This window comes from Larimichthys crocea, chromosome XI (genome assembly GCF_000972845.2).
Source record: "Larimichthys crocea isolate SSNF chromosome XI, L_crocea_2.0, whole genome shotgun sequence".
Taxonomy (NCBI): domain Eukaryota; kingdom Metazoa; phylum Chordata; class Actinopteri; family Sciaenidae; genus Larimichthys; species Larimichthys crocea.
This window is the reverse complement of record NC_040021.1, coordinates 253,127-277,784: the sequence shown is the minus strand read 5'-3', so window position 1 is coordinate 277,784 and position 24,658 is coordinate 253,127. Positions and strand designations below refer to the sequence as shown.

Genomic DNA, 24,658 nt, shown 5'->3' with positions numbered 1-24,658 from the left:
TTAGAAAAAAAAAATTGTTTATTATTACGACTTTGGGAGGAAAAAAAAAAAGTACAAAAAAAAATAAAATAAAAAAATGTATGTAAATCTTTCCAAATATTCCAAAGAGAACAAATTGGCCATAAAGTTTAACGTTCATTTTTTTTATATTCATTGTTTTAACAGGAAGAAAAAGAAAAAATTGGGGCAAATTTTGTCTTGGAAAACTCAAAAAAAAGAAAAATATATCCACATATATTTGTTTTCCAGACTCAGACCTCTCTCTCTCTCTCTCTCTCTCTCTCTCTCTCTCTCTCCTCTCTCTTCTCTCTCATCTCTCTCTCTCTCTCCTTGGGCATTGTCGTCGTGATTTATTGGACATGTTTGAACCGCAGCACTTGGCTTGATTATTGTGAGTCAGAGCAAAATTTTTTAATTATTTTATTTTTTATTAATTTTTTTTTTGGTTCTTTTGGAGAGAAAATGTGGATTTATAGCTCCAAACATGACAGTGAGATGTTGAATGTATCTTTAAAAAAAGAAAAGTTAAAAAAAACCCTTACATACATACATGTTCATCCAATAAAGATCCGTTAAGTCATAATTTTTTTTATTTATTTTGTCTCACTTTGATTCCCGACAGGGAGTCAAGTTTGATGCATGCACACCAGCAAATTACAAACTTATTGTTTTTGTTTTTTCTTAATTATAAAGGGGCGTAAATGCAAATTGCTGCATAATTAACACGAGCCCGTGAACGCGTGCAGGCCCCGCATTTCCATTTCAGAGAGCTGTGAGTTTAATCTCCGTCTTTAAATTGAAACACTAACATCTCGCCTCCGTCTTTTTCTTGCTGCAGGGAGACTAAAGTGTCTTTTTTTTTTTTTTTAACTGCGGCGTTAAAAAGCTCTTTAAATATTGAGCCGGCAGTCATTTGATCGAGGCGTAATTGAACGCAGCAGCGCTGTAATGGCGTGATAATTACTCCTGCGCCCTGAGTTGGTTTCTCCAAAATAACCTGCAGGAATTCACCCGCCTCTGATGCGGTAATTACGTAGGTGGGGCCAGGTTAGGGGGTCACATGTAAGTGTGTGTGTGTGTGTGTGTGTGTGTGTGTGTGTGTGCCTCCGAGCATTAACGCATTATATAAACTGGAGATATCGCGTCAGTTCTCTGGAAAGGTTTCTGGACAATAAAAGACTCCACTGCAAATTAATTAATTAATTAAACCCCCATAATAAAACACGAACGCGTCCTCGTGCAGAGACATCAGCCAGTGCGCGTGTTTTTTTTTATTATTATTTTTTTTTAATCAAGACAAATGTTTATTTTCTGACTCTGTCCTCGAGGCCCGTGCACACATTAAATCTGCTCTGCATTCAAATCATTAATCTGCTGATGTGATGTTCAAAGATCACCACGTCACATTTTAAAAAAGGAGAAACTGCAAAACTAAAAAACAAACCAAACATTTTAATAATTAATAATCCGAGGAGGTGGAATTCACTCACTGAAGATTTTAAGGATTTAAAAAAACTAAATTAAGTTTATTTCTGTGATTTTCTTCGACCTCTAAAAAGAAAAGTAAATTTAAGACGTCGTATTTTTATTTATTTATTATAACCTCAGATCGACAGGCCACATATTGCAGGTGTGTGTGTGTGTGTGTGTGTGTGTGTGTGTGTGTGTGTGTGTGTGTGTGTGTGTGTGTGTGCTCTCTCTCTCTCTCTTTATGTAAATGAAGCTGCAGCAGCTGAATAAATATCTGCTCCGGAGCAGGACATTTAAAAACATGTTTGCGCCAAGACGCGCAAACAGCGCAGCGAGTGTCCACCGACAGCGGCGGATTTGTTCGGATTTGCATCAAAACAAACATTTGCTACCAATCTAGTGGGATTGTTTAAGGAGTCTGAGACAGAGAGAGAGCCACAGGTCTCACATGAGGCAGCTGCTCACCTTCAAAAACCCGCAGAAAGAAAAGAAAGGAGGCAGGAGAGGATGTTTGAGGACAGTTGTGCATATTAATATTAATAAACTACACGTTGCTTTGGAAGATATTTAGCTCCTGCACAAAATGACATGATCCATAAATATTTGTTTACCATCTCCAAGCTGCAGGAGGTGAAACAAGGTCAGGACTTCTTTAAGAAAGAACATTTAATTTATTTTCCCTCAGATCTGAATGTTGGATTCATTTGTTCTGTTTGTTTCATGTGAGCGAGACTCGACCTGATGCACGTCAGTCAGGACAGGAAACTAATTCAGATGTTTTCTCCATGTATTTAACTTTAAAATTATTATTTTGGTGGCTTTATGTTCCATCATATATCAAACACACACACCTTGAATCAACAGGTAAACTAATCCTGGCTGCTCGAGGGGAAGAAGAGCCAATAAAAAAAAGCTTCTACCTGAGAAAATGTTGATCAGTAATGACGTTAACGATGGAAATTTAAATAGTTAAATAGTTTATGTTTGTTTCACACACCTTGTGATCTTAGGTCGAACCTGCACAAGGACAAACTTCATTCCTAACTGATAAACGATGCTGAAAATCTTTTGATTTGACCATTTAACTTATCAAAAAACTACACGATGAGTTCTTTAATCAGCATTTCTTTAATTCTAAATTGACTCAAAATTAGAAAAAATTAAACCTAAAAATAAAACCTGCTCCAAAAATAAACGTGACGCGGTTTCTCTGTGGTTTTCCGTTCGAGGTGAAGTCAGTCACGACTTCATAAAAACCTGTGTGTGTGTGTGTGTGTGTGTGTGTGATGAATGCTGCTTTAACCTGAGCTGAGGGTCTGACGCCTTCGCTCTCTGTTCAATAGGACAAATCGATTGCACCACGTCGCCTGTTGTCAACCGTCGACCTTTTGGCCCCTCGCCTGCTCCGGTGACGGCGTCTGAATGTGGGTGGACTGGAAACTGTTGACATTTTGTTCACACTTGTCCAGGAAATGAACTGGAACCAAGCTGGACTTTTTTTTTTTTTTTAAATGCATGAGTGGGTTTTGATTTGTATCTAGAGAAAGAGAATCGGAGAGATAAAGAGCAGAAACCGGACTGATCCTCCCGTCTCAGTCAGACCTCACAGGCCTCGGTATGACCAGCAGATGCTCTGATAGCAGCCGGCATGCTGGGACTGTTTTCTGTCTTCCATTTCCATGCAGGACAGGAAAAAGAAAAACAACACACCCGTCTGTCATTGGCTGTCGCCAGACCTTGGCATCCCCGTGTGTTTATAGGCCGGTATGAGGAGTGAGAGGTGATACAGAGGAGGATTATATTTACCTGGGAGGTTAATCTGGGGTCAACTGTACGCCCAACATGGGTGGAGTCCAGGCCGTCGTCTCCAGTTTCTCGGCTCTGTCAGAAATAAGTTCTGTTTTGTTTAATTTCGAAGTGTTTCCCGGTGTGAAATATTCCCCCCAAAACCAAAATAAAACCCACAGACAACCTCTCGAATCCGTCATCCAAACTCAAAGCAGGTGAGAGTACCATTGGTTCCTATGAGGGGGATTTCACAGTCGAGTCCAACACAGCAGAGCTGGGTGGACTGAAAAGCAGCTTAGTCACCCCTTATGACAAAAGGCACTGAGAGCATTCATGAAATTCCTCGTGGGTTTACATACTGTAGGTTTAAGTCGAGGACACGCCGTCTTCTCTGTCGGAGCTTCTTCTGATTCTGCTTCCACAGCTGCAGCTGTGGCGGGAATTAACGGTGCACGCTGACTTTTTGGGGGAAATTATGCCCCCAGTCGGAAACCGTCTGTGGTCACAGTGTTTGGCAAGCAGAGCTGTGATTGGAGCTTGGATTAAGCATTCACCTGGACGCGAACAAACACTTTGAGCAAAGTTAGCCTCGCAGCATCACACACGTTTTGACTTTGCTGATGTGCAATTGATTTGAAATCAAACTGAAGGCTGCAGCAATCAGTCAGTTAAAATTCAAATTAATCTGCAACTCTGTCGACCTGCTTCAGTTAATCTTAAAAGTACAAAACGTCTCAGCGTCCTCTAAACAGCTGCTGATTTATAGTTAGCTGAATATTTGGGGAGTTTCCGATGACGTCTCCTTGTGCGACATTTAAAACTGATTCCTGATGTGATACGGGACAAAATATGAAAATAAACATCGCTCTAAGCTCTAACGATGACGTTGTGGCTGATGGGAATGTGCTTTAGCTCTGCGGGTATGCTGATCATAAACCGAGCTGCGACCTGAAGACGGTGCTTGGTTTTTAAAAGTTTGCAATCCATCGAATGAATCCACCAAACGTAAAGTCAGTAAAGTCAACAGGGTTCATCCATCCTTGGGGGAGCACGATTCCACGTCAGTCTACAGCGGTGGACAAACACACCAACAGCAGTTTTTAGCATAACTAAAAAGAAGGATACAAACATGTTTGTCTGAATGAATGAAAGACTGTTCTGAGGTCAGCGGAGCAGCCAAACACTTCCTTCCCTTCTTTGTACCTGATGAGGAAACCGGACATGACCGGACAGGTGAAAGCGTCTTTCTCTGGACTGAACGCCCCCCTTCATATCTGCTCCTTGTAAACCTGTAGCGTCGGGCGTAAGGAAAGGTATTTGAAGAGGGCTTGTATTATCTCATCTGGAAAGGATGCAGCAGACCCACGTCCCAAGTCACAACTTGTCTCCCCCCCTTAAGCCCTGCAGACACGGGGAAAGCTTAATGGAGGCTTGTTGGCCTGCAGGCTTTAGTATTTCCCACCGAGGACGACGTCTCTGCGTGTCAACAGGACGGCCGTCTGATGCCTCGTTACTCACATTTCCTCGTTCATTTCAGTTTTCAGCTCCTCATTGACAGATTTCTCTCGCTGACACATTCGGAGCCAGAGGGCAGCGAGGAAAAAGTCGACTGCCGTGTAACATCGAGAACATGCAGCGCTGTAACTGCTGCACAATCCAAACCGTGCTCGTGAACTTTGACCTTTGACCACAGATGAAGAAACCCTGCTCCGAATATGACAAACTAATTATTTGCAAATATTTCTAATTAGTAAATTAACTTTACAGAAGAGGAGAATTACTGCAACTTTTTAAAAATATATATATATATTTTAAAATATTCTTATTAAAGCCCAACGTGTAGAAAAGTCTGGAACATGCATTTTTTAAGTGAAATATATCACGTTTTGACTTTTATGAGGTCTGCACGAGCAAATATAGATTTATTTTAGACGTATAAATCAGATGTAATATAGAAATGTGCAGCGTCTTATCCTTTTCTGTGTTTTTAAAAAAACAGAAATCCTCACAGCTGAAATAAATACTGAAAATATTCAGAAACATTTTGAAATCATGTTCAGAAGAAAGTCTTAAAGTCAGAGAGTGTTGTAACATTTATCTCAACTTTAGTCTCATCAGAGCTGTTATGTTTCTTTCTTTAATCGTCTAATTATGTTTCTTGTTTGACTTTTTCCCGGACGCAAACACAGATATTCATATCCAGCTCATTCTCAAGTACGTCTCATTCAACACTGAACAACATCAGTCCAATTACCCTCAGTCGTCAGTGATTATGTCTCTTCGACGTCTTGACATATCTGTCTATAATATTTTGGTTGATCAGTGAAACAAACCTATAAAAAATAAAATAATAATAATAAAAAAACTCAATATACAACCTCCCCGTGAGGTGAAATCAGAGCCATCATTAGATGTGATAAGACCTCCACAGAAACACTGCACAGCTGTTGCACAGAGGAGAGAGAGGAACACACACACACACACACACACACACACACACACACACACACACACACACACACACACACACAGATAACCTGGATAATAGTGAGTGCCGGGGGCTTGATTCATTTCCAAATGTTAACAAGGCCGTTTCACAGCTCCAGCATGCCGCGCAGTATGTTAATACGACTAATAAGCCTATCTCTGCGAGTCATCTCGGATGGCGATGGAGATTTGTGTTTTACAATAAAAAGCTGCTGGCCACATTTAAATGAAGCATAACTATTTATGATTTTTTTTTTTTTTACAAAGCTGACATAATTGCTTAAAGGGTAACTGAGGAGAGCGTTTGCACTTTGTTTGCTGTGTTATGGAAAGAGGTGATTTCACTGTTTGCGTGTCAGGAAGGCCGTCAGAGAGACGGGAGGAGACTCGTGCTCGCCTGTTAGGCGGCTTTTATTCGAGCTGTCAAGTCAAACAATCAGGAGATAATGCCGCCTTGGTTTGTAAATTATAAACGTGTCAAGAGACGCACTGAAGGCATCGACAGATGCCACTTATCTCCTCTGCTGTGTGACTGTATCATCAGAAGGGAAATATAACATTTGGATGTTTACATAAGAGAAGTATTAGTATCAGTCAGAAATGTAATTCCTTTCACCCGTCCCTCTCGCAGGGGATTGACTCCCCAAAAAACATACAATGATTTCTCTCTCTCTCTTTTTTTTTTCCTCCTTTAAAGCGAACAAAACAAACAAACAAACAAACAAACAGGAGCAGAAAAGCATCCTCGCTGATCTTCTGTCCATTTCCAACATCGCTTCTTGTATATTTTTTGGTTGGAAATCCTCTTAGAATGCAAAGTAAATAGATTACGATACAGTGAGGGATTAGGGCTCGCGCGGCGCTGTCAGATTAGTCGGTGAGCGCAGCGCGTCGACAGCTCTGACACGGCCATGGCTGCTGTTCAGGAAAAGGGCTCCGCGCGACGCTTTAAAGACGCTGGTTGGCTCCTATTCGTGAATAAAACTGTGGCCCGTAATCTCGGCCAACACACACACATTCATACAGCACACACACACACAGAGGAAAGCCTGGAACATTCAATATCAGCGGTGATGGAAGTATAATACAAGTCTTTATTTTTTCCGGCTGATTAATGGCGACGTTTAAAACATTTTCTCGTGTTTTTTAAGCGGCAGAAGTCGGTGTAAGTGTTCGTTTAGTTTAGACTTCACCTGCGAGGAGCCGCTCAGTGTTCACAGAAACACAAAAACAGGTCAACTTACTAAAAAAATACTTTATCAGACATCTACTGTACAATTATCCAGGTGATGTTACAGGTAAATAACGACTTCACAACACACACACAGAGGCTGTCACTACTCAGATGTTGTTGTCGTCTCTCCAGAGTCCCGCTGGGATCAATAAAGTGTTCTTATCGTGTCTTGATTTGTTTTTTCAGACCGTTCCTAAATGGACCACGTGAAGCATCCCGAGGTCTTCGTCTTCCTGAGAGAGAACAAACAGAGAAGTCACGTTTAGTACAAAATGTGTGGAGGCCTTACACTGCTGTGATATATCTACACGAGTTAACTGTAAATTCACAAGTGATATGTGAAGTGACGATTATTTTACTTCATCAGAAAGATTCTCATGTTTGAGCTTTTTTTGGTTATTTATGGCTGAAATAATGAATTCATTATTAAAATAGTTGAAATAATTTCCTTTCAGTCCACTAAACACGAGTGTGCAGCTCTGAACTGCTAAATAAACAGGACACTTCTAATATTCTGCAGTTTATAGTGACTGAAGAGGTGAAAATATAATTTAATAAACATTTATCAAGTATTTGTGGGAAGCTGCTGTAGAAATAAATAATAAATGACGATATACACTCTGTGTCCATTTTATTAGGTACACCTGTACAACCCAATGGAACAGCTCTGACATAGAGTCGACTGTCATGACACCTATAATAATGTTCAGGTGACAGAGGTGTTAATTAATTAATCAATGTTTTAGCAGCGAGCTCAGAGTGTTGTCGACGTCCTGGCCTGCATTATGTTTCATGGATGTTAATGTGGAGGACAAAGAATTAGAAACAAACACTGATCATTATGAGCTGCTTATAGTGCGTTATAAACATGAATACACGTTATACAGTGCTTATAAACGCAGAATAAGGTGTTAAAGTCAAGTGTTAACATATAAACATTATTTTGGACGGCAGCTAACAGAGCTGCGTTACGATTGGTCAGTCGATCAACATGAAATTAACTTTTTTTGATCAATTCAAGTTATTTTTTAAAGTCTAAACATCTCAACATTCTCTTATTTAAGCTGCCGCTTTATGATTGAATGAATATTTTGAATATTTATCACCGCAGGCGAAGTTTTCTGATATGAATATTTTGAATATTTATCACCGCAGGCGAAGTTTTCTGATGTTATATGGGCCAAATTATGAAAATAATCAAGACCTAATGACAGTTTTAGATGGAGGTGTGATCAATATATAATATTCATGGATGTAAATAAACACCTCCAGTCGTTATAAACGTTGTAAATGATACATTCATGTGTAATAAAACAGTTATCATTCATTACGTAAGTGTTGAAATTAAAACCAAACATCAGTTTCGGTCGGTGAACTTACATTCCTGTCGTCTCCGTCACCTTCAGTGCTTCCTGCGGAACAAAATGAAACGGTAGAAGACGTCGGAGGATGTTAGACGTTGCTGCAAACCGGCCGTGACACGAGTACAACAACCTGAACATTAGGCATGCACAATCACACACGGCAGCCCTACAGCACAACACACACACACACACACACACACGGCTGAATGCCTGAGCAGGTTACATGCTCGCTCAGTGGGTCGGACATGCCGCCTTTTCTGGGTTTTAACGAATGTAAACCGTTGTCACTCATGGCGATCTGTCTCTCGCTCTGAGCTCTGCGTTAATAAGGTTATGATTGACATTAAAACCCCGGCATGCCTTATACAGATATTTAAAAAGCCGATGCAAATTTTCCCACCAATAGCCTAAAGTCGGGATTATCAAATGACAGAGCGATTTGATAGCGAGACAATTGTTAATCACCCGAAAAATGGAATTATTAAAATGGAAGGAGGAGAAGAAGGAGTGATGTTTGCTTAATGGCTGTTTTTCCTAAATGACCAGTTAGTCATCTCAGACGTCTGAGACCGGCAGAGGGAGAGCACTCAGGCTACATTTAGAGAATAAAACAGGCTGAATGTCGCCAGAGAATTGTTGCAGGGCTTAAAACGTGACCTGAAACCGACATCGAACGGGAGTTATAATGGGCTGCCTCGCTCTCTCTCGGCTGCCGCTGAAGTCGGAGCTGTTGGAGGCAGTTTGAGGAGAATTCAGAGCAACTTTGAGGCTGATTTAGGTTCAAGTTAAGAGGAAATAAAAAGTGCAGATGTGTCTGATATTTTATGGATTTCCAGTTTTGATGGTTTAAAGCTGAAGAAGAAGAAAATCAGGTTTTATGTTTGTCTACTGGTAAAACGTGGTCGCTGGCCACAAGCTGAGGAAAGCTGAATGACACCTGGCTGCTTAAACAAGCCACCTGTGTCGCCACCCACCTGTCAATCAAAGCGTCCACGCTCTTAATCCTGCATAACTTTAAGCCTTAATATAATGTGAACAGGTGAGTTGTATATAAATTCACCCTCAGTACAGTTGTCATGAACGGGGAAATTAGCTACAGAGACCAAAACTGTTTTTTGTACCAGGCTGTAAACATGTTTATTTCTGCTGTGAAGTTTTGGATATGGGGACACACGGTTATTGAAGCCTGGTGCCTACATCGCCCACAATGCAACTTCATCCAGCTGTGTTAGGCTAGTTGACGGATGAAGTCTGGTAAACGAACTTCTTTCTAACTCATCGAGTGACATCGCTTGAAGACGTTCGATCACGCAGCTTACTCTTTTCCCCTTTAATCATCTGCAACTCAAAAAAAGATCCGGTGTTTCTTTCAAGCACACGTGAAGCTTCACAAACAATCCTCCACATTTCTCCGGATGGTCAGATCGCTCTAAAGATCGTCCTGAAGCAGCGGCCATTAATCTTCAGGTTAAATGCTGCTTATCTATATTCTCCGAAAGGTTAAGCGTTAGATAACTCTTCACAGACTCGACAGAGATACAGGTGATTTAAGTACGACAGACGGACGGACGGACGGACCTGTTTGTCTCAGTATCCTGAACACGTCCGGGCTCACGGTGACGCGTACGTTCTCGGCCTGTGGTCTCCTCTGATTGGCTCTTCCATCAACACTGAGGAACAGAAAGAAAACAGAGTTACGCCAAATGGATTCTGTTTGTTTTTCGACCTCGTCTGTGATTTCAGGACAAACAGCTGATCCACACGAGTGTGGAACAGGTGAAAGACAAAGATCACTTTCAGGGTGCACGTCCTGATTAGTAATATATCCAGCAGTAATACCACACTGTGGAAAGTACTCCACAGTGTCCCTGTCAGTGTTTTTTGGATTAATATTCTTCACCATGCTTCATCTATATAGTGTTGGAAGGGATGGTGTGGACTGTGGTGCTGCTTTTTTCAGCTAATCCAAGTAGTAGAAGTATTTTTATCATTTTAAAGAAACACTTAAGATTACAAAGGTATGAAAAATACTGTAATCTGAAAAGTAACCAGTAACTAAAGCCGTCAGATAAATGTAATAGGGTAAAGATCACAGTATTATTCTTTAAGATGTAGAGGAGTAGAGGAAAGTTGCAAAAAATAAATGTACTTAGTTACATTCGACCACTGAATACATATTACTAAAGGCATGAGTATTATCTGTGACTTGGACAGCCGTCTCCACGTCTTCGTCTCGTGTCTTTCTTCCTTCGGACAATCTGCCCCTACAAACGCTGAACATCTCTATTAAATTAACTGTGCAGAACTTTTTAGGTTATTCTGGGCAAATCTATTTGGCATATTCTGATCTCCATCATCGCATCGTACCGTCAGGAAACTCTGGACTACTTCAGAAGTGAAACCTCACTGCTTCTGTTTCAGGATTTGGTTCGATAATCTGGTAATGAACTCTTTCCTGCTCAGATGAATATCAAACAACTAAAAATCGAAAGTTAATTTGTAAAATCTCATCGCGTCACATTAACTCTGGCCTCCAAAAGCTAAAAAAATAAAAATAACTCCCACTGACAGAGGAGTACGTGACGAGCGAGCGAGGCCAGCAGCCGTCAAAAGGAATGTTGGGATGCTTCCCAGATTCCCGTCTTGTTCTCGTTCACTCCTCCGAGCGCAGAGTCGGATTTGGGGGAATGCGGGAATCGTGCGACGAGCCCCCCCTCCCCCCAAAAAAAACCTGCCATTGTGCTGCCTCGCTCGCTCTCTCTCCTCGGCGAGCCAAACGGGAGAACGCCTGCGCTACAATGCCTCCCCTACTCCATCTCAGCTAAGCTGTCATTGGCTTCACATGAGAAACAATGAAACTTCATCGGAGACCAGATTACAAAAAGACAGAGAGAGAGAGGAGGGGAGGGGGGTTAAAAAAATGTTCTAAAGGAAGAGGGAAACTGTGGAATAAAAAAAGGCAGAGGCTTTTGTCTCTTTCTCTCTGTGGCCTTTATCTGTCGGGAGGTTTTGGGATCTGCTTTCTTAGCCTCTGTCAGCAGTGCAGGGGAAGACCTGCGGTTGTACGACCGGGCGTTTGGCTGCCAAATCGCCCTAACCCTCTTTACCACTCTTTTTTCCTCTCGTTCCTTTTTACTGTTTTTAAAAAGAGCTTAGGACAGAGCATCTCTCTCTGTCTCTCTCTCTGTCTCTGTCTCTCTCTCTGGACCCAGCTTGTTTAAATTGGCTGATAGGAAGGGATTTGGGATGGATGGAGGGGGCTTAGAGAAACGCAGAGTGGAAGGGTTGGAGGTGGAGGGGTGCAGAGAGTCATCAGTGTTACAGTCAAACAGCCATGAAAAGCCTATGAGGATGAAGAGAACAAGAGCGCCTTTTTATCTAATACACACAAATCCCATATAAATACTCCAATATGTTAGTTGGGGTATGACAAGGAATGCCCCCCCCCTGCTCCTCACATCGTACAATAATAGAGACGTGGATGGCTATATTTGTATGTATCTGTTTGTGACACAAAGAGAAGGGTCTTTAGTCACACCGCTTCAACACGTCATTCATGCAGACGAGTGTATTAAACGATCACTCTGAGACAGTGAGTTTTGGTCCCGACCCGTGCTGAAAATGGACTCCGGGTCTGCCAGCGTTGGGAATCGCTGGAAGCGTAAGACACCGGAACTGATGTGGCTTTGACATTTGAAATGTGTACTGGGAGCGAAGGCTTTCAGAGGCTGCGAGCTCGGTCATCTGGCCACGGACGCTTCTCATGCAATTCATGTCGAGACAATGGCGAGTGTCTGCGGAGGGGAGGAGGACATGACATGTACGACTGGTGAAAACAGTGAATCATGTGCACGAGCGATCCGTCTGGGGTTCAACTTCATATTTAGTTTCTATTCAAAGCAGCTTTAATTAATCTAATGTCATTTTATAATGACAGCGGATCGAATTAAAAGCTTTATTAGCGAGTTTCAGCGTTTTTGTTTGGTTCCCTCTCTCTGCTCTGACAGCTGACGGCGAAAAGGTTGAACACTTCCTGCTACCTGCTACAGGTAACAACCAGCTGGTGATCGCGATGGGCAGATTGAGAATCACTTCTTTTGCAAGTGACGGATGTAAAAGTATCAAATCTTTTCAGTTTCTCCACGAGGAGTTCATGCACGCTTCCCCTGCTCATCTATTGCTCGTCGTGCTTCCTATGTTTTGAGCGACTGCACTAGTGTTGCAGGCAGCGTGAGCGGTAACCACTCACGGTTCAGAGCAGGTTAAACTCACACGAGTCTTTGGAGGTAATGCCGCTCTTGATTTAGACAAATTGGAGGTGTAGTCCCTACAGGATGGTCAGCATGTGTTTGGACCGATCCCAGAGGCTGCTGCAGATTCTGGTTGTCCAGAGCATCAGATGAATAATTCCAGATTTCCTGCTGCTCTCCGTGAATAACACAGTTTGTGGAAAGAAACGTGAGGGATGCGAAGGCGTAGGAACGTAGCCAGTGATGTTCTCCAGCTAAGGATGGCCAGTGACCAGTGGGCAGGGGTAGTATGAGTCATTCGTGAGTAGTGAGCACTCAGTATGTTGGACAGGCTTACATGGTACACACCAAACACCAAAAAGAGTGGAGCACTGAGCAGCTAAAGTGCCAGATACTGCCCTCAGGAGCTGGTAGAGACCAAAACAGAGTAAATATTAAACTTTAAGAAGCCAGAGATACAACACATGACTGTTAATGTTGCTGTCACTGGCCAAAACACTCACGCAGAGAACACGTAACTCACTGTGTAGTGGGAGTTCCCGGGAACGAAGGTCCTGTTACACTCTGGTTCCTCTCAGTCTGTCTGTCCCCGAGGCTGGAACCACACAACACACCATTCCTGCCTCTGAGAGGATCGTCTAAATACACAAACACACACAAACAAACACAAAGAGAGAGGGATGATGAGGATGAGCAACAGTTCAAAGCATCAAGCCATTCACTGACCTCTCGTGCCCTGCATGTATGGAAGCATTTAAAACTCATTTATTCAGTTTGTTTCTTTAATTTGTCGCCGTCTTCATGTCGAATGTTCTCCTTTGTTCACCTGACAAAGCACGAAGATCTCTGTGGGATCAAAAACATTTTCTGGCACTGATCAGTCTGCGGTATGTAATCGATCATCTCCGTGTGCTTTTTGTCATCGCCTGCACGTACACGAGTGTAGGCTGCCTTGACAATCTTGTTTCTGACAAACACGTCATGCCAGTAAAGTTTCTGAATCGAGCCGAGAAGTCGAAACAGTAACGTGGAGGTTTGGTGTGATCTGAGAGAGAGGAACACGCTGCTTTCCTTTAAAACACACACCGGAGCTAACAGGCTTTCATGACGACCAAGAAAGCAGAGAGAGAGAGAGAGAGAGGAGGTGGAGAAGTGGATCTTCAGATAAAGCTCTTGTCTCGTTGCCCGATGAAAGGCCCTGCAGTCACATCAACCTTTGTGAGGGGGAGACAGAACGATCAGGCGAACAAGTTGGCTTCTCCTCTTGGCATAAACGCTACTCCAAAAAGAAAAAGAGATAGAGAGGAAGAGAAAGAGGCCTTCCCTCGCACTTGTTCGCTACTCTGCCTCTCACAATGCCGTATCTATCCGAATCAACACACTTGTCAGCCAGACGGCTATAACCGATTTCCAACGGCGTTATGAAAAGGGACCATTCCTAAGCTGAGATGTGTGTCCTCCATTGTGCACGAGCGAAGGCAGCGTCTCTGTTCACCGAGGGGGTTTTACAAAAGGACGCAGATAAATATGAGAAGAAGTGCGTAGAAATGTGGCGCCTCTGCCCGATCTGATTCCAAGTCATCGCGAAAAAGACGTCCACCACAAAACAACAAACCGGATCTGGTGGAAGAAGAAGAAGCGCTCTTCTTTTCCGATGCAAATCAACTCGTTTCTCTGATTTTCTTGGAGTGGAATGAAATAACTCGGCCTAGATCAGCTGATTTCAAGCTGGTTGGTGTTTTTTTTCTTTCTGTGTAAGCAGGCGGCTAATTGCACGTGTAAAACAGCATGAGATTACATGAAAACCAGCAGAGCTGTAAGCCCTGAGGACTCAAACTAAAACCCACTGACCTCCAGTCAAAGGAAAAGTTTGCTCTCTTGCTGAAAGTTAGATGAGAAGATCGATACCTCGCTCATGTTTAGCACACAGTGTCAAAACAAGTCAGTGGTTTCTCTGGCAAACACTCCTGTCATGTTGCCCATGAGCAAGGCACGAACACAGGCTGTGTTCACGTTTCTGACACACTATACATACACACTATACACACTATAAACACATTTACACAAACACGCATGTCCGAGGGCCATTTTGAACTTGAGCGTGACTGAGAACAAACAAATTTAAGCCTTTTTAAAAATCATCTGCACTGTGGGAAAAGAGAGTCGAGGTGAAATACATGCATCATGTGACTGTCAAACAAACATGGAGACACTTGACTTTGTCAGCAAGTCGCAAACAAACAGTAACAACCGTTAGTTTAGTAAGTTCTGCATTCAGATTAAAAATACAAAAAGCAACATGATGGAACTTTTCTCTCATAAAGTAAAGCCTGTCACTCGTACATCTGTTCTCACACTTTGTAACTTTCCGGGTCGGGAGAAGTACGTAACGCTTTACGGCACTAAGTCACACAGCAGCAACTATTTCACTGATTCTGGTGAAACTGGATCATATTTTATGGAGGAAATGTTTTCTGGTTTTCCCTCTGATGTCCTCCGGCTGCTCCGCCTCAACTCTCTGTGATTTACAGAGTTTATGATGGACAGTGAAGTAAACTGTAGCTGCTGTAGCTGCTGTTAGCTCAGTGTGTTAGCCGGGCTGTCCGGACTGTGAGCTCAGAGCACCGGAGTGTTAGTGTTCGCACTCTCTATGGACATAATGGCAGAGGAGGAGAGAGTGAAGAGGACGCTGACGGAGGAAGCTAAGAAGAGAAAAGGAGAGAGTGAGCGAGCAAGAAGCCGCCGGACAAGAGTAAATGTGGGACTGACTTTTAGTGGTTGGTGAGAGCTTGGTGAAATAAAAGGCTGAAAGACAGACGCCGAGCTGGGCTGACTGCTGCTGGACTAGGCAGTGATATCAGCTGCTGCTGCTTGATCATAAGTAATGTAATCAGAACAAATACTCGAGTACAGCTGAACATATTCACCACAGTGGGACACTCAGAAACGGACAAAAATACTGTTCAGCGTTGCTTTGAGAGACAAAACTAGAAATGAAACAAATAAACAACGATCAATATTCATCCTTCCTTCCTCTCCCTCTTCTGTCATCCCTCCTTTCTCTTCCTCTCCTCTGTCCCTTCCTCCCTCCTTCTCTGCGGTGCCGCCGTCCAAGGATAGGACACGCTGCAGGTGATGGGAGGTAAATCATCGAGGACATAATTAAGAGGCTTATGAGGAGGAGTGTGCGCGTTAGGCATCGCATTAGAAAGAAGCAACCGCTCGCAAACAGGCCTCATAGTTACAGTTGCTCATTTTCATTCACAGACAAACACACAGACGCTCAAGCCTAAAGGGTTTGACCTTATACAGTAGAGTTAAATACCTCTCTGACTTCATTTTGTTGTGTGCGAGTACACACACAAACACACACACACACACACAAACACTCGAGCGCATTGCCTTCTGGTGTTTTTTTAAGCACCAATGAAGGACTCATCAGACATGTTCATCTAGTTCCCTCACAAATTTAAATGTTCACCCGTTGGCTCTTGAAGCCTCTCTGTGAGGACTTGGTGTGTGTGTGTGTGTGTGTGTGTGTGTGTGTGTGTATAATCAGGAACTCGCCTTGATCCCCTCTGGTATGTGCTTTCGGGAGTGTTTGTCAAAGGGCAGCACAGCCTGAAGTAACGACATTAAAATAAAAAAAAAAAAGGCCTTCGTTGGTTTTCCTCCATTTGCTGGTTACTCCAAAAATCTTCGGTGTAACAACATTCATCAGTCTGAGAGTAAAGACTTTATATCACAAACACTTTTTACTGAATTTAAGAGGAAAAAACATTGTCTGGAAACACCAACGTCCAAAAAAACCACGAGGAAATTCTTGATTCTGTTCTGGCAGCGATTATGTAAAAAGGTTGACGTCACTTTTTTTTATTTTACAAACACGCGTGAAAAACTTCATCCGGTATCTCACGTTTAATCATCATTATAGATCATATCACCTTTACAATTTTACATGAATATTACTCCGTCAGACATGATCTGATTCAACTCTCTTTTGTGCCGTTAAACGAGGGTGAGAGCCGGAGGAAACACCCGGTTGTTAGACGTTGGGAAAGTGTGTTAGGTTATCGCGAGGTGTCCCGCCTCCCATTTTTCAGATGTAAGAAGAAATAAAAAGAGTCACATTTGCTGTTTGGTGGACATTTATGATTATTTTCTTACCGCCGCCTGCGACGTCGGCCCGGGCCTCGATTTCATTAGCTTTCCTCTTGGCCACATCCGCTAGCACCACCTCGCCCTTATCGCTGGCGACATAATGGAGGTCCTTTGAAGGTAATGCAAGAAAGAAAGAGACGTGAACGTTAATCTAAAATGAATCTAGGCTCCGATGACAATAGGGTTTTTTTTTTTTGGAGGGGGGTGTTTTGGCGGGAGAAGGAAGAAACAGATGAAATGACAGAAAAAAAAAAAAGAGCCGTTTGAAGCCCGACATCTGAAAGAGCACTGGTTGGATGAAATGCCGGTTTCCTACAAAAACTTTGAAATCAGCATCTCACACACACACACACACACACACCCTTGTCTCTCTGGTTTTGAACTAAGGCAGGATGTTATCTGCCACATTTCAAAAGTGCGAGAGGAGGCGAGGGACTGTTCACCTTTCAGAACCGCTCGTATTCTCTCTTTACGCAGAAACACATCCAGCCGAGCACATTACTATATCAGCCTGCGACAATATTGGAAACAGCGTGTAGCCTCTGTATCTCTCTGTTTGAGTCTTGCGGGGCCATAAAGAGAGATAATATTGCTAAATGATGTCTGAGGGTGGCTGATTTGAAGCTCAGCGCTGCCATAATATTCATTACTAACCTCACTGCATCAGACAGCTGTTCTTATTTTTAAAAAGGTGGTTTGGGCTACGAGCAAGCCTGAGGTCAATTCATCTATTTAAATACCTGAAATAAATTAGATTCACTTCAAATCACGATTGTCCTGTGAGGGACATGTACTGTGTGCCAAATCCACGCGGTAAGCAGGGTTTGTAACAGCTCCAGGAATAATATAATCTTTAAAATTTCTGACGCTTTTATGATGTAAAATTGGTTTAGTTTAAAGAAAAAAACGTGTTCTGATATAAAAAGCTGAATCAGAGGAGCTGAAAAATTCAGGACGTTTGCTCAAATGACGACTGAATTATGCTCTAAACAGCAGAACCAGCGATAGTTACACAGTCGCTCAAACAGGGGCAGCAGCATGATGTTTTAAAACGTGGTCTCGTGCAGAAAGGTCACTGATTTGAATCCCCCCATAACAGCTGTGAAGCAAATGAAAAACACACCCTTAACAACGGTCAACATGTTGCTCGAGCGGCACCGGTGGAGCCCGTCGATAACCGGCGGTAAAAGCTGAAAATGTGCTGGTCAGCTCCCAGTGTGAATGTGTCTGAGTGGAAAGCAGGCTGAAGGAGCAAAATTAAAAAAAGATACATGGACTGAAGCTGCAAAAAAAAAAAAAGAGCTGAATTTCCTAAATTGATTGAACAGAGTGAATCACACCCTCATCCTGGCACCCAGCGAGGGGCTACTCGGGGTCGCAGGGTTTCCTCGGGGCGAGTGCAGGGCCTTGAAGGGCCCATCAAAGGGCACGGCGTGTTAAGGAAAGTCTTCCGCCTCAGCGACATCACAGAACATCTAGTGCTGTGACTCGGGGCTCGCCGTGGATAACCCTCAGCTGGCTAAAGCCAGCCCCCAGCTGAGCCTGCACCCGGCCCTAATACCCCCATATTGTAACCCAGCTTTTGTACCCCAAGAGTTAAAAAAAAAAAAGAGAGAGAGAGAGAGAGGACGGGAGGAGGGGTGCTGGTTTCCTAAAAGAGGTGGGGAGCAGAGAGGGGAAGAAGAGGGGGGGGAGTAAAAGAGAATGAGAGAGGGGTGCTGAAATTGAAGAGTATGAATGGGAACAGATTGGGTAATTATAGTGTGGTGCCTGCCCTCTGTGGCGAGGAGTTAGGAGGAAATGCGAAAATGGCCGACAACAAAATGGCCTCAAAAGAACCTTAAATCGGCTCCCAGGACTGAGGTGGCTAATTCAGCCACCGTCCAACGAGGACGCGGCCCCTCAAATTAGACACGAGTGAGGCGTCCTAATTGATAACAAACACGAGCGACGCCGACGAGGAGAGGAGGCCGCAACGACGGTGAGGTGTGTGAGAGAGAGAGAGAGAGACATAAAAAGACGTGCAACAACAAGGGTTCTCATGTGAGGGAGGGAGACTGCGTGACAGACAGAACAGAACAATATGAACATTTGATGCTGGGGCGCTTTATTCCAGCTTAGCTCCTCATAATACTGTCTGAATCTGGAGAGAGGGACCCGGAGAAAGAATAAACGAATGAACAAACGTGAAACGAGAGAGACAAACTGAGAACTGAGAGAGAGAGAGAAAGAGAGAGAGGAGTATCAGCCCGACTAAGAAGGGATAACAATAATACTGCATATAAAACCATCAGATATTACACCTCTTATTCCCCGACGCTCAAATGCGACACTAATCTTATTTATATAAGAGCTTTAGGGGTTGCAGCGCCTGATAAAGAGGGGCGTTTTACTGGGCCATTTTTGGGGAGTAAAGAGGGGAGGAGAGGGAGGGAGGTGGTGGACGCTAAGAGCCCGATATTGACTGATATTTGGGCTACCTCCAAATAAACGAGGGATTAGGGTTAACTGGCACACAGCGGCGCTTACGACACATTAACAGACGGGCTCATGTCTGCATGTTTGCAGTGTGTGTGTGTGTGTTACTGTCAAACAGGATCAATAGGGAAGTATACACGTGAACGTTCAGCGACGGATTTACACTTATTACCGACAAACTGCAGCACATGAACCAGCTGCAGATCTTTCTGACCGACGTGTGTGCACGTGACGGTTTTAAGGAGCGACTGTTGAAGTTTGTGATTTGGAGAAACAACTTGTTGCATCTGGCGCAGAGAGATAATAACAGCAAAGGGTTTTTAGAGATTTATCCTGGGTCATTTTAAACTTTATTTTTATTGACAGTCACCGTCATGTTTTGTTTTGGATCATTGTCTTAAAGTAAACGCCAATTTCATTGCCAGCTCCAGTCCAGTCGTCCTTTATTGGACGGTTTGCCTGCAGACAGTTAACATGTGACAGCCAAAAGTAAATTTATCTGTGGTTTTCTTTTCATTTCTTTGGCAGTAATGTCTGAACTCTGTACCATCTTAATAAAACTTAGAATGAAAATAGTTAAACTACGAGATCGCAGCAATTTACATTGGCTGTAATATTCTGTCGCTCTGTAGTCACAGTCATGCAGGTAGCGTGAGTACATCGATGATTAGTTAGGGGCTAAAATATGAGGCTAAGATAGTGAATAAAACTCTGCAGTTGTGGCTCCAAACTTGAAATATTAGGAAGAGAAGTGCGGATCAGGAGACCCTCTTTTAGCTCTGGTTGTTCCTTGGTCCAGATTTATACGCAAAGGTGACGGAGACGTTACAATCAGGATTCCAAAACTGTGGAGTGACCTGAAGAGAGACCTTTTTATGTTCTATGTCACATTTTGTTCAGATTTTTATTGATTTATTGGTTTTAGCTGATTGTTATTGTGGTTTTATTTTATTGTAACTGTGTTTTAAAAGGTGCTATATTAATAAATTATTAATGCCAAGGTGCCAAGGTGATATAGCTCCCTCAACACCACAGTACTTTTAATTTAAAAATGCCACAGTGTAAACTGAATATGTATGAAAGAAGGACTTCTCTCCTTGTACGACTGTAAAATATCAGCATCAAACGGCAGCTCTAGAGAGAAGCCTTTGCTCTTTGATTCTGAGGGACGGACATCGAATCCTGATGATTACTTTTGACGGTTTCAGGCTTCGTTTGCAACCCCTGAGAAATATCTCAGGCAAATGTCACATCGTCTGCATTCAGCCGGTTTATAAGAGAAACACGATGACAATTAGACGAGCGGATAAGACGGACTAAAATGTTTTAGGTGAGTTTTCCTTACAGTTGAATCGAGGACACAAATCCACATAAGGCATAGGCATGAAATCCATATTCACTGATGAACATAATCCCCGGACACCTTCGCTGAATCTGCACACACACACACACTTGTTTTCCGACACACCTGTTATGTTACCGCTTCTATCAGATAGGTGTTAAGGACTTAACGTTTTAATAACGCTAATTACTCATCTGAGCGACAACAATGAGCTTATTGCCAAAGACGTGCGATACCACCTCCTCCTCCGGCGTCAGATAGGGGAGGAAGATACGAGGGGTGAACCCCGACAGACGCTTCTTTGCCTTACTGCTAAGCGTATCTAACAAGAAACAGTACAAGCCCTCATTGGGGAACAAAAGAGCCCGCATCAGATTGGGCTATCACACAATTTGATTTAATTAACGAGCTACATCAAGAGCCAAAGACCCACGAAGAGGAAGAAGATGGAGAAGAAGAAAGGCGGAGGGAGGTGGAGGAGGAAAAAAACTTGTCATCGGCTTGACTTGGCTGACGAATGACCTAATTGGTTACATTATCAACTCATTATCAAAGGCTAATTAGGGAGCTACGGAACGGCGCCAATTATGAGGAAAAAATGCAAACCCCCTCTACTAACTACTACCTCTACATACACCCCCCCTCCTCCAACCTCCACCTCTGCCAAAACACCCCCCTACACCACCCAGTCCTCCTCCCACTCAATTTAGCCTGACACTAACGTGTTTCATTTGAACAAAAGGTTTCTTTTTTTTTTGGAGGGCCTCTATTGTTGGCCAGGAGACAATGGGGGCTTGAAGGGGTGGGGGTCTGGTGATAAAGAGGTGGGGGTGTATCATGCTGGGTATTCCAAGAAGAGGCGAGAGTGCGTGTTATCTCGATGGTCGACGGTGCGTTATTGAGTTTGGAAGTTAGAAAGAGTTCGGCGCAGGTTTGGGGGAGGGGGGGGGTTGCCCTCATTAACCCCCTCCACCTCAACTCAATCAGTCGACCAGCGGGTTAAAGCAACAACACAACCTAATTAGAGCGGAGGACAGAGCGAGGGGTGAAATGTCAACGTCCTCTTTTGCTCGGTCGCTCTTTTCAGACGACGAGTCGCTGCTCTCTTGGGCGCTGGAGCAAAAGAAGTGCTTGAAAACCCTCGTTGAGACGGAGTTTGACTTTGTTACAGATCAGCGTTGAGAAGGATTCGATTGTTGTGTTTGGTCGGATCGACAAAAACCTTCTGATTTCACCTCCTACATTTATTTAAATGTATACAAGCATAATACTACAGATCATACCAGTGTTGTGTTTGAGTTTGATTTAAAACAAACAATAAAAAAAAGAAACATCTGATTGCTGTCAGGCCCAAACAACTGATCTGGCTCCAGAAATTGGACTTTAAAGGTCCAATGTAACATTTAAAGGGACAGATAATATAATATACTGTGCAGCCCAGCAGGGACAAACCAAACACTGGCTCTACGTAAGACATTTCCTGTTTCATGGCCACTATAGTTTCTTCTTTGTGCTTCAAACGAGACGGTGAGGTGAGATGACATAAATGAGTGATATAAATTATTTCTGGGATTCCCTGAAAGCTCGCCTCCTTTAGTTTACTGTGTAGGGTGATTCTCCACGCATAGAAACTTAGTAAAATTGTAGAAAGTAGTAATTCTATTACAGTGTTTTATGTTTTATATTTTAAAATGTGTCACCTGAACTTCATTTCCTATTTCATGGTTAATAACTTGAGGTGTAAAAGAAAGAAAGCGTTCTAGAAATGTACTTTTTTTTTTCTTTTACAACAAATATTAAAAACAATAATTCTTTTTAGAGATATAGATTTAGAGACACAACTTAAAGGCCTTAGTTTGCATACTACTACTACTACTATCTATAAGAACAAACTATTTGAGGAATAATTCACATAAATAGAAGGAGTAGCTCTTGGAATAATCTCTGTAACTGGGGCATCTTTTGGACCAAACTGCTTAGTCCTTTAAAAGCAATGTGCGCACAACGAATCGTCTGCATGGCAAAAGCGCACCGAGGTCTCTAAATGAGAGAAACAGGTGACTAACTTAACTAGGCTGGTTTATAAGTTATCGGTTACAAAAAGGTGTGTGTAGGGTGAGTTTGCTCTTGTCCTTACAGTTTTAATCGAGGACACAATCGCCCATCCTAAGGCAAAAGAGCTGCAAATCATACTCTACCTGATGAACAATAATCACCGGGGAAGCCCAAAAAGCCAGCGCCCCGGACAGCCTTCGCTGAAATCCTCCGCGACAACGAACAGCGACACGTGTTTTGTTCCGGGTTCCGACCAGGAAACCTGTGATTGGGGTTACCAAAGAGGTTACCAATCTGTCCTAGTCTATCAGATGGTTTTAAGGACTTAACGTTTTAATACGCTATTACTCATCTGAGCAGCAACAAGGCTTGATTGCCAACACTGCGTAACCACCTCCTCCTCTCCGGCTCAGATAGGGGAGGAAGACGAGGGGTACCCCGAGAAAGACGCTTCTCTGCCATTACTGCTAAGCGCGTCTACAGAAACAGTACAGCCCTCATTGGGGAACAAAAGACCCCCATCAGATTGGGCTATCACACAATTTGATTTAATTAACGAGCGATACATCAAGAGCCAAAGCCAAAGGACCCACGGAAGGGAAGAAGATGGAGAAGAAGAAAAGGCGGAGGGAGTGGGAGGAGGAAAAAAAAACTTTCATGCTTGACTGGGGACGAATGACCTAATTGGTTACATTATCAACTCATTACAAAGGCTAAGAGGAGCTATGAACGGCGCCAATTATGAGGAAAAAAGCAAACCCCCCTCTACTACTACCTCTACATACACCCCCCTCCTCCAACCTCCACCTCTGCCAAAACACCCCCCTACACCACCAGTTCCTCCCCCACCAATTTAGCCGACACTAACGTGTTTCATTTGAACAAAAGGTTCTTTTTTTTTTGGAGGGCCTCTATTGTTAGCCCAGGAGACAATGGGGGCTTGAAGGGGTGGGGGTCGGGTGATGAAAGAGGTGTGGGGTGGATCATGCGGGTATCCAAGAAGAGGCGAGAGTGCGTGTTATCTCGATGGTCGACGGTGGCGTTATTGAGTTTGGAAGTAGAAAGAGTTCGGCGCAGTTTGGTGGAGGGGGGGGGGGTGTTGCCCTCATTAACCCCTCCACCCAACTCACTCGGTCGACCAGCGGTGGTTAAAGCAACAACACAACCTAATTAGAGCGAGGACAGAGCGAGGGGTGAAAATGTCAACGTCCTCTTTTGCTCGGTCGCTCTTTTCAGCAGACGACGATCGCTGCTCTCTGGGCGGCTGGAGCAAAGAAGTGCTTGAAAACGCTCGTTGAGACGGAGTTTGACTTTTTACAGATCAGGTTGAGAAGGATTCGATGTTTGTTGTTTGGTCGGATCGACAAAAAACCTTCTGATTCACTCCTACATTATTTAAATGTATACAACATAATACAAGATCATACCAGTTTGTGAATTTGATTAAAACAACCAATAAGAGAAACATCTGATTGCTGCAGGTCCAAAAACAACTGATCTGGCTCCAGAAATTGGACTTAAAAGGTCCAATGGAACATTTGGAATATTAATATACTGTGCAGCCCGCAGGGACAAACCAAACACTGGCTCACTAAGACATTTCGCGTTTCACGGCACTATAGTTCTTCTTGTGCTTTAAACGAGACGGTGAGGTGAGATGACAGTGATATTTTATGTTGTAGTGATTAAATTATTTCTGGGATTCCCTGAAAGCTCGCCTCCTTTAGTTTACCTGTAGGTGAGTCTTCCTGTTTCTCCCACGTATAGAAACTAGTAAATTGTAGAAAGTATAATTCTATTACAATGTTTATCTTTTATATTTAAAATGTGTCAACTACTTCATTTCCTATTTCATGGTTAATAACTTCAGGTGTAAAAGAAAGAAAGCGTTCCAGAAATGTACTTTTTTTTTTTCTCTTTTACAAAACAAATAATATTATTTTTATAGATATTTTTTGGCATTTTTAATTCGATAGTGACAGCTGGAAAGATGAACAGGAAATCCAGACCCCGAACCCAGGTACGCTAA

General features: G+C 43.0%; 1 protein-coding gene across 6 annotated transcripts in view; it reads right to left on the bottom strand.

The window, feature by feature from the left end:
• Positions 1-6,829: 6,829 nt before the first annotated feature.
• Positions 6,830-24,658, bottom strand: part of wdpcp (WD repeat containing planar cell polarity effector) — a 72,582-nt gene continuing 54,753 nt past the window's right edge. For 4 of the 6 annotated variants that reach the window (XM_027284210.1, XM_027284209.1, XM_027284211.1 and 1 more), the window contains 5 exons: positions 16,761-16,863; positions 13,117-13,231; positions 9,922-10,013; positions 8,360-8,391; positions 6,831-7,212 (listed from right to left, as the gene is read on the bottom strand). In XM_027284210.1, coding sequence (XP_027140011.1) covers positions 7,162-7,212; positions 8,360-8,391; positions 9,922-10,013; positions 13,117-13,231; positions 16,761-16,863 — 393 coding nt within the window. In that variant the 3' untranslated portion in view covers positions 6,831-7,161. Of the gene's footprint in view, positions 7,213-8,359; positions 8,392-9,471; positions 9,682-9,921; positions 10,014-13,116; positions 13,232-16,760; positions 16,864-24,658 lie in introns of those variants that run through there. The other 2 variants (XM_027284212.1, XM_019260923.2) reach the window with 2 other exon arrangements.